At 34.3% G+C, this 14,354-nt stretch overlaps 1 protein-coding gene across 5 annotated transcripts in view; it reads left to right on the forward strand.

The window, feature by feature from the left end:
- ZNF385B (zinc finger protein 385B) overlaps window positions 1-14,354 on the forward strand; it is a 317,444-nt gene that overhangs the window by 249,032 nt on the left and 54,058 nt on the right. For 3 of the 5 annotated variants that reach the window (XM_068543879.1, XM_068543881.1, XM_068543882.1), the window contains one exon: window positions 11,326-11,436. In XM_068543879.1, the coding sequence (XP_068399980.1) occupies window positions 11,326-11,436 (111 nt within the window). Of the gene's footprint in view, window positions 1-7,502; window positions 7,542-11,325; window positions 11,437-14,354 lie in introns of all 5 variants that reach the window. The other 2 variants (XM_068543878.1, XM_068543880.1) reach the window with 1 other exon arrangement.

A 14,354-nucleotide genomic window follows, 5' to 3' on the forward strand; every position in this document is an offset into this window, starting at 1 on the left:
GGAGAGCCCACAATGCTTAGGACTGGAGCATTCCAGATTTGCCCCCTTGCATTGAGCCTTTTAGTCCTCACCTGTCAGGTTTCTTCTGAGTGCAAGACTAAGGAATGTGTTGTCCTCTGTTTGGGGAAAAAACACTTCATTTCTACTTTGCTTTACAGCATGAAGAATACATCCAAACAGGTCCAGATTTCCAATTTTGCAATTCTTCCTGCCTAGTGGGGTTTTCTTTTCATCTTAAGCCTTTTTAATTTGTGTCACGGACCTGTTTTGCCTCAGCATCAGGATATATCTGATTAGTTACTGAACAGCCTTTCAAACTTAGCTTTGACAGAATGGTTTTGAAAGGATGTCAGTTAATGCATTTGGCTGTTCAGCAGGTGTATTGATTTTTAAGTCAAGAAAGCTCATTACTTCCCTGGTCTCTTAGAAAGCCCTTGTAACATTTTTTTAGCCCATTTCCCAGAAAATAGGAAAATTTATCACTACTTAGATTTGGAGACTTAGCACCAATAATTTTTATAAACTACATTCATAAGCATCAGCAAGTAGTCTTTGCTTATTTGTATGCCTTATTTTTCCTCCTAAAGAACAAAAAGTTCTAGTTTTTTAAAAAGATATTTCTCAGACTTATTTCTGGCTCTGAATTTTGTTATGGAAATTTAATCCTGGAACCAAGTGTGGGGGTTGTTTTCAAGCCACTATTTTAAAAAGAAAAACAGGAAAGGCCAAGAAGTAGGTGACTATGTTCTATCTAAGATACTAGCCTATCCTTCCAAACCTCAAGATGGGTGTCTTCTTTCAATTTCCTGTAGAAGAATCAGTTCTCATAAGCTATCCTCAAGTGAATCTCTATCTTGTTTAGTATTTTGCACATCTATTGAAAACCTATACTTCAGTCCATATTCCTGAAATGGTTTATTTCTTGTTTTATTTCACCCTGAGGAAACAAAATACTAAATAAAACATAGGTAACACCTGACTCATTTATTTTAGATTCTCTTGGTGAATCCAGTTCCTGTTCTCATCACTCTGAATAGTGTTTTTCTTTGGATGAGAGAGTTTATTGTCAACTATGTACGCCTTGGGCTCTTTGTATTTTTGAAATATGGATATACCTCACTGAGAAATATAAAGTATAAATACTTTGAAGGTAGTAACTTTTCCACAGGAAAAAAATATTAATAGTATTTGTCATCATTTCATTTCTTCTTCTGTGCTATTAAAATTCAGAATAGAGCTAAATTCTTATTAATTCTCTTCCAGGTAGTTTTTCATTTTTCTTAAAAATTTTGTAACTTTTCTCATATTCTCTCAAAAGTGCATCTAATAATTTCATAGAAACTTTTTGTTACCTTGCCTTTGACAGTTGTTACTGATCTTTCAAATCTGTATGCATGCATTGGCCAAAAAATATTTTAGTTATAGGAACATCAAATAGTAAACATAAAATGAAAGCCCTTTCAAGAACTTTCTTTGTGTCCTGATGGAAAAACACCTCTCTTTCCTCATGGTTTCCAGTCATATCTAAGCATTTCTTGTTCAAGAATGAAAACAAAGAAAGAAAAGGACTGGATTTCCTTAGGAGATATAGTTTAACTCATACCTTAATGTCTTTTCCCTACATTGAAATGAGCACCTGAATTGGAATTGAGCATAGTCTGGGCTCCCTTAATACATCATATTAACCAATTAGACCTTCCAAAATACATTTTCAACCTGAATACGGTTACATATGCTACTGAATTTCAGTTCTTAAGTTTACTCATCTAATGTTTCAATAAGAACATCAACACCCAAAACGTTGCTGGGTATGTGTGTGTCCGTGCAATAAGGTATGAGCGAACCTTCAATTAAGTTTCATACCCATTGCAGACGTAAGCTGAAAGTCTTATTTGTTAAACTGAACTTTTTGAAATGCTCTTTGATGTGGCTTCTTAAATTACCCAGCGGCATAACTACAGCTTTGCTGCATCACTCTTGACCCCTGGCAGCATGGAAAATCACCAGGCATGTGGAGCCAGCCAGGAAAATGGAACATTTTACATTTGCACTGACCATATGATTACATACAAGGATCTACTGTCAGAGTTAGACATTCGGCTTCAGTAAGGTGCGCGGGTCTAATCTTAGGGCATCTCCCATTAACAAAATAACTACTGTCTGAAAAAGAACTTAAAATTTATTCCTTCTACTTAGAACAATTTAAAAATTATCCGTCAAAGTGTTAAGCTGGTTTTCCACTAAAGAGGGGGAGATGGTGAAACCACCCCCTCCTTTCCTTTCAGCTTTCTTGCTTGTACCATTTGGTAACTCTTTAAAGTTCTAAAAGTTTTAAAAGTGAAAAACATTATTTTCATATGATATCTTCACAAAAAACTGCTAGAGCTTAGCCAGAATATGTACTTATTTAAAAAACAGAGAAGTAACTCATGGGTATTTTGGTTATTCACTAAAAACTACCAGGCCAACCACATTGAACCAGAAACCCACTAGGAAGGTCTCCAGGTAAGACGCATCTAGCGCTAAGCACTCATCCTTAGAGAACTTCCAAAACAGATCACTTTAGTTGCCCTTTCTCTTTAAGGACACGATGACAGTGGTGGCTGTGAGTGGTGTCCCAGTTGTTGTCTTGGGACGTGGTAGTTGAAGAAAATCCTCTGTGGAGATCTCATAGGCGGCTTTGAAAGCCGAAGAGCATATGCCCTTTACAGTTTTTACCAGTGATATGATTCCGAATTCTGTATCAACTCTCTAAATCATGGGATAATGTCCTTATCTTTACATACTTGGTACGGTTTTACATGTGAAAGTATCAGAATCAAAGTTGTATCAAGACAACGAAAATGTTTTTAGGAATTATCCGTGGTAAAATTGTGTTTCTTTCCCATTCTCCTGTTTTATTTTTTTCATAGTACTTAAAACACTCTGGAAATACCTTATTTATAACTTTAGATATACAAGGTTCCCCCGCTATCCCAAAATGGAGAATTCCTATGACATCTTTCCTAAGTCGAAATGTTGTGAAGTGAAGAAGCAATTAGTTTAGGATACATCTTGCTAATGGATGCACAAAATAAATCCAGATAAAGAATAGATACTCACAGACACAGTTCAAAGCTATGGCGGCTTGATCCTGAGATGCTCGGTGTAGTTTCCGGGGAAGGAGCTTGGTGGTGCCAGTGTCACTGCTTGAGATGCGCACTGCCTCTATAAAGGTTTGCACAAAAGAAATGCTGAACGCTATTTTCATTTTTCAACTTTTTTCATAAAAGCAAAAATTCTCTTGGGATTTCTTTCAGTTAGTGAAAACAGGTACTAATGTAGGTCTTTCATAAAACCGAGTGGCATAAAGCAGACTTTCAAAAAGCAGGGGATACCTATATAGGTCTCCCCAGCTAGAATGTTGTATTTTTGAAGGCTTGTTCTCTACTGTATGTCCAGCTCCTAAAACAGTGCATGATAGCCATTTAATAAACTATTGTTAAATGAATCAATTTTCAATCAAATACTGTGTTTGTGCAAATTGAAAATTATACATTTATAAAAGTGTGATGTGTTGGAAAGGAGCAAAAATTCCCAAGGACAGAACTAAATTGATATGAAATAATCTCTAAAAAGGTTGCACTTTTTATTATCAGAGTGCTCTAGAAAGAAGACATTATTTTATGGCAGAAACACACATCTCTAACATTCTGTATATGTTTCTTTTTTATTCTTCTAGAAATGAAACCAAGGTGGAATTTCTCCCAAAAAACTACTGGAAAATGCAGTTTAGTTTCCTTTCAAAATAGATCCCAGGGTGTTTTTTCCTTATTCTAGTCATTCTTTTTGTCAGTGGAATATATAACGCTTACTTGATGAATCCCAGAGCTTTTCAAAGAAGGCCTGGCAATATGGAATTTGAGTGAAAGGTATCAAACTTTCTAAATTCATTTTAAGGGAAAAAAAGAAAGGAAAGAAAAGAAAAAAATGAAATTCTAATCTATGCTCCACTCTGCTTGGTTGCTTCCAATCTCTGGGCAGACTCCACTTATATTTTCCACAGGGATTTTTGACCAGTACGAGGGAGGCTCTGGAAAGGGATCCCGGGATCCCACTTAATTTCTGCAGCAATCAGATCCTTCTAATTGTCAACCAGCCTCAAAATATGTAAAGGTCTACAACATTTTGATAAAATAGTAGTAGTAATAATAATAATGATAATAGCTTTATTGGATCTGAGACTTAGGTCAATGTGACCTATTATTTTCTTAAGTGCATGTTATTTTAGCCTTTATGCCAATTCTGGTTAACTTTCTGGTGGAGTAATGTTATCCCTGTGGTACAGGGGCACAGCTGATTCTGTTTGCAAGTCACAGCCAATGTGTGGTTTTAGCAAAGAGCTAAATATGGCACTTGATCGAATCAACAGTCTGTGGAGAACGTGGCATGTCACTTGTCTTCCTTTCAGTGACAGTGATGGCATTCTGGTGGCCCCCTGTCAGGATGCTCTGGGTAGGAAAAGCAGTGGCAGGATGGCAAATCTCAACTTTTACATATTCCAGATGCAAAAAGGCAGGTCTCACAGTAGCATGCAGTTCCAGTGTAACGTTTCATGTGGTTTATTTTTATTGAGACTTCTGATTTGAAATCCAAAACAGTACAGAGTTGTGTGGTTGAACTAACATTGCCAACAATATGCAGTTGTTTGTATTTCCTGATCTTTGAGAAGAGGAATTTGTCTTGCAACAGTTGTGTCTGCTTTGTTTCTATTTAAGTTTTCAAGGATTTGAAACAAGTAAAACAGTAATAATAAAGGCATGTGGTCAGAGTATTTAAATATAAAAGGCAAAACCTTTTTTGAAGTAACTTCAGAGAAATATTGCCCTTCAGTGACATAAGCTATCACGTTTAAAAGTGTCACTTCATGAATATTTGAAGTTCTAATGAGACCCTATTGTCCCATTCTTTTCCATAAGTCCAACAATGAAAAAGGAAGGGATGAAAAAATAGTCATTCTTTTTGTACTACTGTAATTTGATAATATTGCAGTTTAAAAAAACTGATGCTTTGCCAAACTTCCAGAAAGCCCTAAGTCACAGGGATTTAGTAGCTGAGATCTGCTTTGCAGAAATCAAGGACAGGTGCAAATGATGACCATCACCTGCTACGTGTAATCTCTAAGTGTTCCTGGAACTTTCTTTTTTTTTCTGTGTGCTAGCCCAACAGTTACAACGGGGAAAGAGGACAGGGCACCCCAATTTTTATTTATGGCTTTCCTGAAGTAACCCAAGAAGAAATGGGCTTATCTTAAGAAGGGCATAAGTCGGTCAGAAAGAGAAAAACTGAGACTCACTTCTCCAGGAAACTTTTACTTAAACACCAAGTAGGGGCTTCCCTGGTGGTGCAGTCATTGAGAATCCACCTGCCAATGCAGGGGACACGGGTTCGAACCCTGGCCCGGGAAGATCCCACATGCCGTGGAGCAACTAAGCCGGTGCACCACAACTACTGAGCCTGCACTCTAGAGCCCGTGTGCCGCAACTACTGAGCCTGCATGCCACAACTACTGAAGCCCACGTGCCTAGAGCCTGTGCTTCACAACAAGAGAAGCCACCACAGTGAGAAGCCTGCGCACTGCAACAAAGAGTAGCCCCCGCTCGCCGCAACTAGAGAAAGCCCAGGTCAGCAACGAAGACCCAACGCAGCCAATAATAAATAAATTTTTAAAAAAATAGAAATAGAAAAAAATACATTAAAAAAAAAACCAAGCCACCAGTAGGCCTTATGTGTAGCTTGACTAGACAGCTGCCCTCCAGGCTGCAGAAATTCTAGGAACACTCCTCCTTTCTTACCATTTCTCACACCCTACAGCAGTGCCACACATGATACCCAGCAGCCCTGCTTGGTGGTCCCTTAGCAGGGAAGAGTGGGGGGAGAGACTCTCGCCTGAGTTTGACTCCTGGCTTCAGACCTACGAACTTGAGGGTGAGAAGTTATTAAACCTCTCAAAGCCTCGGATTCCTCATTTGTAAAAGGAGGATAAAAATGGTATCTGCCTCATGTGATGGTGGAGAGTACAGTAGATAATCCCTTAGTATAGTTCCTGGCACGTGGTGAGAGCTCTAAATCTAAGCTGGTCTTATTAAGATGTTTATTATTATTATTACACAGCTAGAGAAAGGAATTAAAAGGCAAATACCCCAGGAGGATAATACATTGATGTCACTGTTAAAGGGAGGATCCTGGATGCTTGAACTGTGAGAAAATCAGAAAAGGGAGGAAAAGTCCAAAGTAGGGGTAGGGCAAGAGGGGACAGACCTTTATGTGCCTTCTCGTGCCTCAGTGTTTTGCTTAATCACCATCCTTTTTCACTTTTTAACTTTTACAATAATGTCCCTTCTTGTGTTTGACTCATCCTACCCCATCTAATCTGGGACAATGTCTGAAACATATTAGACCTCCAGAAATGTTTGTTGCATGATTGATCTTTAACTTTTTAAAGTCAAAAACATGGTTTCTACTTCTGTTTAGTAAGTGGTTACCAAATGCTTTTTAGAATGTTGGTTAAAGCACGTAGCTAAGTTTAAGATGAAATATCCTCATCTTTAAGAATATTATGGATACCCAGCCACATATAAGAAAGACTTGTATAATTCTTGAGCAGTCTTTTTTGCTTTTTAATTGAGTGGTGCTTGGTTTACGCCCACACCCAGCCCCACTGGCTGGGTAGTGAAGTCATTGTAAGACTCTTACAAGAATACAGTTCGAACTTCATCCGCTTGAAAATTATTGAGATAGTTGAAAGGTTTGTAATTTTGTTTTCTTTGCCTAAAATTCCATCTAGGAAAGTTATCTCAAATATAAATGTCATCTAGTACTATCATTTGATCATGTAGTCCCTACCTTCGATTCTCTGCCCTCCCATAGTCTTCATCCTGACTTTAGTGAAGTGCTGCACTGTGTTTCTTTTCCCTGTGGCTAGGTTTTATTTGCAACTTCATGTGTTTTTATGTGATTGCTTACTCTGTGCGGATATAAATTACTTTTTGGAATACTCAGTGAAAGTAGATCTTTTAAAAAAAACTCACACAGATTGGTAGTTCCATAAACCTGGTGAATACATCAAGATATCTGTTTGTTCTTATTTTGATATTGAAAATATAATAGATGGTGTGATAAGGCCACCTTCATTAATTCCTTTTATAAGTACTGTAATAGAATAGTTAATTTGTCCATTCGTAGCCTCCAATCATCTCCTCAATTCCTGGTAAAAGCCACAACCCCATCTTTCATTTTTATTACCTACCAGTTAATTGTACTAATAGGTTTTGGTTTTCATTTCTACATGACTTTCATTAGCAAAAGTGGCAAGTGTTAACTCTTGCTGCTTTTTAGTTAGTAAGCATTTCAGGCTTTTTAATCAGAGATGAGCAAAGAAAATGGATTTTTAAAAATTTTGTGTGAATGTGCTTGCTAGCCTCAAAACTCCAGATGACTACTTCTGACTTTCACTTTTTTAGAAAAGAAGAGGCTTATTTGGGACCAATAAATTCTGCCAGGTAAGGAATATTGGTAGCTAGAGCTATGTGGTAGGTTTTTTTTTTCCTTAAAGGAAAGCTTTTTTAGCATTGTTTACCACTCAAACAATCTTCTCAATACACAGACAGCTTTCTTGTGCAGTGTGAACTAGTATGACCTAATCTGAGTATTTAACAAGGCAATTGTTCATTTAGAAGTGATATAAACATTTTAATAAAGATGTTTAAAAACACTTCAAACATCTTTATTAAAACCCTTAAAACTTCAAGAGTTTGTTGTATAATTGTAGTACCTCCAATAATTTTGTTGAGTACCCTACATATGAAATCATTATGGTATAGATATATAGTTTTGACTATACTAAATTGAATCACACGTATTTATCACATTTTAGGGTTTATGAGAATTTTTTATTCATCTTGATTGTTTTATTCATCCTGAAAATTGGTGATTGAATAAAAGACTTGCCATTGATTTAGTTATACATATCTCATTATGATTAGAGAAAACTGATTTTGCGTTAGTGGAGGAAAAAATTTAAGTTAATATAAATTAACATCATATTTATTATTTTTATCTAATTTTTAGAGTATTTTAGGAATGCTACAAGAAAAAAATTCAGGATTTTACTACTTTATACTTTTAAAAAAGAGAAAGATCTGAAAGCCTTTTCTATGTTATTGCTAATTATGGACCCCACTGAAATGACGCAGGTATTTGTAGTTACTGCATCAGATGGCATATACTCAAAACATCAGCTGGGCAGTGTCTGTTTCAAGATATCAGATGAATTGGCCAATGGAACATTCTTTCTTATACCATTTAAAGTCTTCTTTCAACTAAATCATGTCCTCCCAAGTGACATTTGAATAAGTATAATTATATAATTCTATGATAAACAGAGAAAGATAAACAAGATTTAGAAAAAAGTAGACCTTTTCTTGAAATACCTATAACAAAATAGAGAATCAAGTGGAAAATAGAAAAATTTGTTCCAAGTGAGAAACATGGAAGGTAAAATTTTCATATGATTAGTGGTAAGTCATTCAAAGGATGTAAAGGCAGCAGGAGTTAATGACAGGTGACAAGGAAGGGGGTAAAAGGACTGTGTTTTATGAGGACAAGTAGGATTATATGTGTAAAGTAGAGAAGTCGATTCTAGTTAAGAGTTTCTTGAAGGAACCTCCGTAGTTTGCTTTTCACGGAGCAGATTGCTGGGAACTTGCCTGCCTTAGTATTGGGGGTGCTCGGCACAACTCACCTTTCAGGAAGAGAATGCTCACCCTTGGGAACATAAACAGTATTTTCAGGCTGTTAGGGTACAAATGTGAGATTTGAGTAGACAAATTTGTATCAGGGGTTACTTGAAAAATTATGTAGGCAGCTAACAATTTCAAAAATGTAAAGGGAATGTTTATATCCAAGGGTTGTGTTGGAGCTCTCAACAGATATCTTTGTTTACTAAAAATTTGGAGCTAAATTTTTGTAGATGTATTTTTGTCTATGTTTCCATATTGCAGTATGGGAATAACTAGGATAGTGCATTTATTTTAGATGATGGAAGTTTTAATTTTTAATGGTAACTTTCAATATACTTTTGAAATGAGTAATAGGAAAGGATATACATTAAAACTATGTTTTCATGCATATTGCTGCTGTTTTTTAAAAGACTATTTTAATTTGCTTTAAAGAAAAAATGTTAAGTCAATAATAATAACATATACAATAGTATATAGATACGGCAAAAATAATAGAAGTGGCATGCAGAAAATATGATTAGGATATTCATATACTTTTATCCTATATAGTTCACACGTCACTAGATGTATTTTTTTAGAGCCTGAGAACAGAAAATATCTCAATAAAATGCTCTTATTTTTTTAACTTTGCAAAACAGTGTAGTTTTTCCATCCTGCCAATATAGTTAGGCTATTTTATTTTTAAGCCTGTCCAAACTGATTTGCCGTCTCTAGTAACGATCAGAAAGTACAGGTTCATGTTTTGCAAATGGATGAGACTTTAAGTGTATGCACTTGTTAGGAAGAAAGTGAACTAAGGTTTTATTTTCTGATCTTTTGAGATTTTCTTTGCCCATAGAGGGTTTTTTTTTTAATTCTCATTTAATAAAATTTAATATAGTCAATTACAACCTTGAGCAAAACAAATCCCCAGATTTTCTAGTAATAATACTTTACATTTAGTGGTTAAATTTTTTAAAAATTTTTCTTGGATTATAGTTGCTTTACAATGTTGGGTTAGTTTCTGCTGTACAGCAAAGTGAATCAGCTATATGTATACATATATCCCCTCTTTTTTGGATTTCCTTCCTATGTAAGTCACCACAGAGCACTGAGTAGAGTTCCCTGTGCTATACAGTAGGTTCTCATTAGTTATCTATTTTATACATAGTAGTGTATATATGTCAATCCCAAAGTAGTTAAACATAATACTCTTAACAGTTTTTTCTTTTTCACTTTTTAAGTTATCATACATAAAATTGACTTTTTGGGAATGTGCATAGTTCTGTGAATTTCAACACATGTATAAGTTTGTGTAACCACCACTACAGTCAAGATATAAAATAGTTCTATCACTCCAGAAAACTCCCCTCTTTGACTTTTTTAAGCGTTCCAAACCACATAACTTTTCTTTATAGTGGGAATACATTGTCCTGTCATCTCACTTAAACTTGTAGCAAAAAAAAAAAGGCTACTTTACTGTTCAATAATTCTGTAATCCACCCTCCCTTCTAATGTATTTAAGTTCTTCTAACTGCTGATTTTGCACTTTGTTGATTCATACGCCTCATCAGGGATAGTATTCATTTCCCCTCTCTACCAAATATCATCAACTAATCCAGTCCTAAATTCTAACCTCTGGAGATTTCCTAGACAATGGTGTCAATGGATCTGTCCTTGTTCGTGTTACATCTGTTTATAAGTTATGCTTTGTTCGTCATTGTTTTTTGAACTGCCAGTTGTCTGACATTAATGCTGGAGATTATTATCTGGAGTACACAACAGAATCACTACCGTGTCTCTCTTTTTATAGGCTCTGCAGATAGTGTTCTTTCTTTTTCCAAACACTTTCATGGCTTTGTGGCATACTTTTTCTATGGTATCACTGTATATTTCTCTGACTGTTTATGGTAAATGCAAACCAAAGAGAGAAAGTCACAGGTTATATGTCAAAACTTTACTTGATCAATATTTAAGCAGGGGTTGCATATTAACCAATCTGTTATAGACATTTGAGTGACATGCATTTCCAGTAGAATGAATATCTAGAGTACATGAACAATAATAAATTATTTTAAAATAAAGGTCAACATTTTCTGTGCTGTGATAAAGCCTGTCATTTATGACTTTGCCACAAATAAAAAACTAAGAAACTTAAATACATCTGTAACAGTCATCACTGAAATCATTTCAGACCATCTTAAGTATTATTACCTCACATAGGGAAAACATTAACAAGTTAATTTTAACCCTGATCTTTAGATCTTAAGTTTTCTTGTTCTATGATTCTTTTAAGGTTTTTCAAGGTTTCTTATATAGATATAAGATTTCTTGAAATGTTGTGATTCTCCTGTGATTTTTTTGTGTTATGATTTCAAACCAATTTTTTTGTTTTTATTTTTAATTCTTGGAAATAAGTACATTACTATTGAATGAGAGTCTTTATTATCCTTGTTTGGGAACTAAAAGCTAAAACCTTAAGGAATAATACAGCTACTTTTACTTGCGCACACTATTATCTATCCTTTGAAGTTATAAATTGACTATCTTATCATTTGCTCTTTAGATGGATCCTGTGCAAAAAGCAGTCATTAACCACACATTTGGAGTGTCCATTCCCCCAAAGAAGAAACAAGTTATTTCTTGTAATGTCTGTCAGCTTCGCTTTAACTCGGATGTGAGTATCACCTTTTCATTGCGCTCTGTAGTCTGTCAAGCTCTTAAGTCTTGATTGTTCTGAATATGTACATCTCTTCGTATTTACATACTCTCTAGCAGCCCCTCCAATTGATGGCCCACTTATTTCAGTGTGCTAGATTTTCAAGGGATTTGGATTCAACATTAGAAACTTGAACAACAGAGTGGCTAATGTCAAAAATCAAGGATTTCTCTATGTAATCAGTCTCACCTATACCATTTTACACTTAATCCCACCAGCTATATTTACTTTTCAAAAATACTTGAATAGCAGAAAATATTTTTAAAAGTTTAAAATGCAATGAAAATATGTAAAAAATGCAATGAATGTTGACGAAAACCATTGTTATTACTCTTGATAACAAGTGTCACGTTTTATGTGTGTGTGCCAAATCATATTAAATACCTGAGAGAAGAATTTATTATACAATTTATATTTTCCCAGACCATGGAAATACAGGGAAAGCTTTGTAAATTATTTTATCTGGCAAGCATAACCATCCTGTTAAGAAAAATGATAACAAGAAAAGGGTACAAATCAATATTTTATGAAAGTCGATTTTAAAATGTAGAATAGAATAACATAAAATCAAAATAAATAATATTAGAATATTTATAATACCCAATGACCAAGTAAAGCCAATGAGCAATGCAAATCTGAATCTGGCGGCTGCATATTGTATGTGATATTTCCCAAGTTACTTCACAGTAGAAGTCATTTTGCCAAGAGTATATTATACGATTCATGAGTTTTAGAAATACTAAAATAATAAATACCTTTGTTTGAATATCCATTAAATGATATTTTGATAATTCTATGCAGGAAACATAATGAAAATTATAGTCATTGGAAAAGAGGAGATATGCTTTTCATGATTTATAAAAGTATATTTAATGCAATTTCAACCAAAAATCCAATGACTTTTTTTGGCACCTGATAAAATCTTTCTCAAATTCCTTATTCAAGAATTAAAATGTTCCTAAATAAATTGAGAAATATGTAGTACCAATTCATTCAAAGTCTAATTATTGTTAAGATGTCATTTCTCCCCAGATTGATCTATAGATGCAGCACAACCCAGATAAAAATCCTAGAAGGCTTTTTTGTGGAAAATGCCAAGCTATGTCTTAAATATACATAGAAAAGAAAAGCCCTATATAGCCAAAATGTTTTTTAGGAAAGAACAAAGTTTGAGAACTTATGCTTCTTGATTTTAATACTTACTATAAAACCTATAGTAATCAAGACTGTAATACTAGTGAAAGAATAGTAGACATATTGATCAATAGAATAGAATAGACCTGCACCTATACGGTCAGTTGATCTTTAATAAACTTGCAAAGACAGTTCAATGGAGAAAGGCTAATCTTTGCAACAAATAGTGCAATTGGATATCCACTTGTAAATTTAAAAAAAGAACCTTGACTGGTACTTCACACAAAATATAAAAATTATTTCAAATAGATCATATATATATATATAAAACTATAAACTTAAAACTATAAAACTTCTAGAAGAAAACAGGAGAAAATTTATGTGACCTTGAGTTAGGCAAAGTTTCTTAAGAAACAAAAATATGAATTATAAAAATGCTTATATATTAGACTTCATCAAAATTAAAAACTACTCTTCAAATGACACTATCACACTGTTAAGAAATTGAAAAGAAAAGCTACAGACTGGGAGAAAATATTTGTAAAACACATGCCTTGTATGCAGAATATTTAAATAACTTACAACTCAATAATAAATAATAAATGGGCAAAAGATTTGAATAAGCACTTTACCAGAGAAGAAATATGAATGACAGATAAATATGTAAAACAATGCTCAACATCATTAGCCACTAAAGAAACGCAAACCACAATCAGATACCACTATACCTATTAAAATGATGAAAATTAAATAAATTGATATTACCCAGTGGCAAGGGTGAGGAGCAACTGGAACTCTCATTCATTGTTGTTGGAAATACAAAATGGTGCAGGTCCTTTAGAAAACAGTTTGGTAGCTATTTATAAGAAATTTTATAATGTTATAGATACATTTCCCATACAACCCAGCAATCCCACTTCTAGGTATATATCCAAGAGAAATTAAAACATATGTTCATATGCATGTGTCTTTTATAGTAGCTTTATTCATAATTGCCCCAAACTGAAATTGATCCTAATGTCTATCAACTGATGAATGGATAAACAAACTGTGGTATAGCCATACAATGGAATACTACTCAGCAATAAAAGAAATGATGTACCAATACATCCCACAACATGGATGAATCTCAAAGGCAGTATGCTAAATGAAATAAGTTGGACACAAAGACTATACACTGTATGGTTACACTTATAAAACTTTTGCCAAACACAATACTATGGGGACAGAAATCAGACCCATAATTAACAGGGTCTGAGGGTGGGGTTGGGGCATTGATCACCAAGGGGCATGAAGGAACTTTTTTGGGTGATGTAAATATTCAAAATCTTCATTGCTGTGGTAGTTACACAACTGTTCTTGTTTTTCAAAACTCATAGAACTCAATACCTAAAAAGGAATTTTACTGTATGTAAAGTATACCTCAGTAAACCTGACTAGAAAAAAAGCAATGTGATAGGAATCGTGAAATATTTTGTAAATTGAAGACTAATTAATCATAGAGACATACCTACTAGATATATTAAACTATAATATTACTACTAGATTTAAGGTATAATAATTAAAGGAATTTTTAAAGAAAAGACAGAATAATAAATACTGAAATAGATCCAAGTATATTTAACAATTTTGCCCACTTATTATCCAAATTTATATAGTCACATAGGGAAATTAACATCTCTGTAACTTTACGAATATAAAATGAAAATGTTCTCTACTTAACTGGCCACTTACAAAATGAA

This window comes from Eschrichtius robustus, chromosome 5, assembly GCF_028021215.1.
Source record: "Eschrichtius robustus isolate mEscRob2 chromosome 5, mEscRob2.pri, whole genome shotgun sequence".
In the NCBI taxonomy this organism is placed as follows: domain Eukaryota; kingdom Metazoa; phylum Chordata; class Mammalia; order Artiodactyla; family Eschrichtiidae; genus Eschrichtius; species Eschrichtius robustus.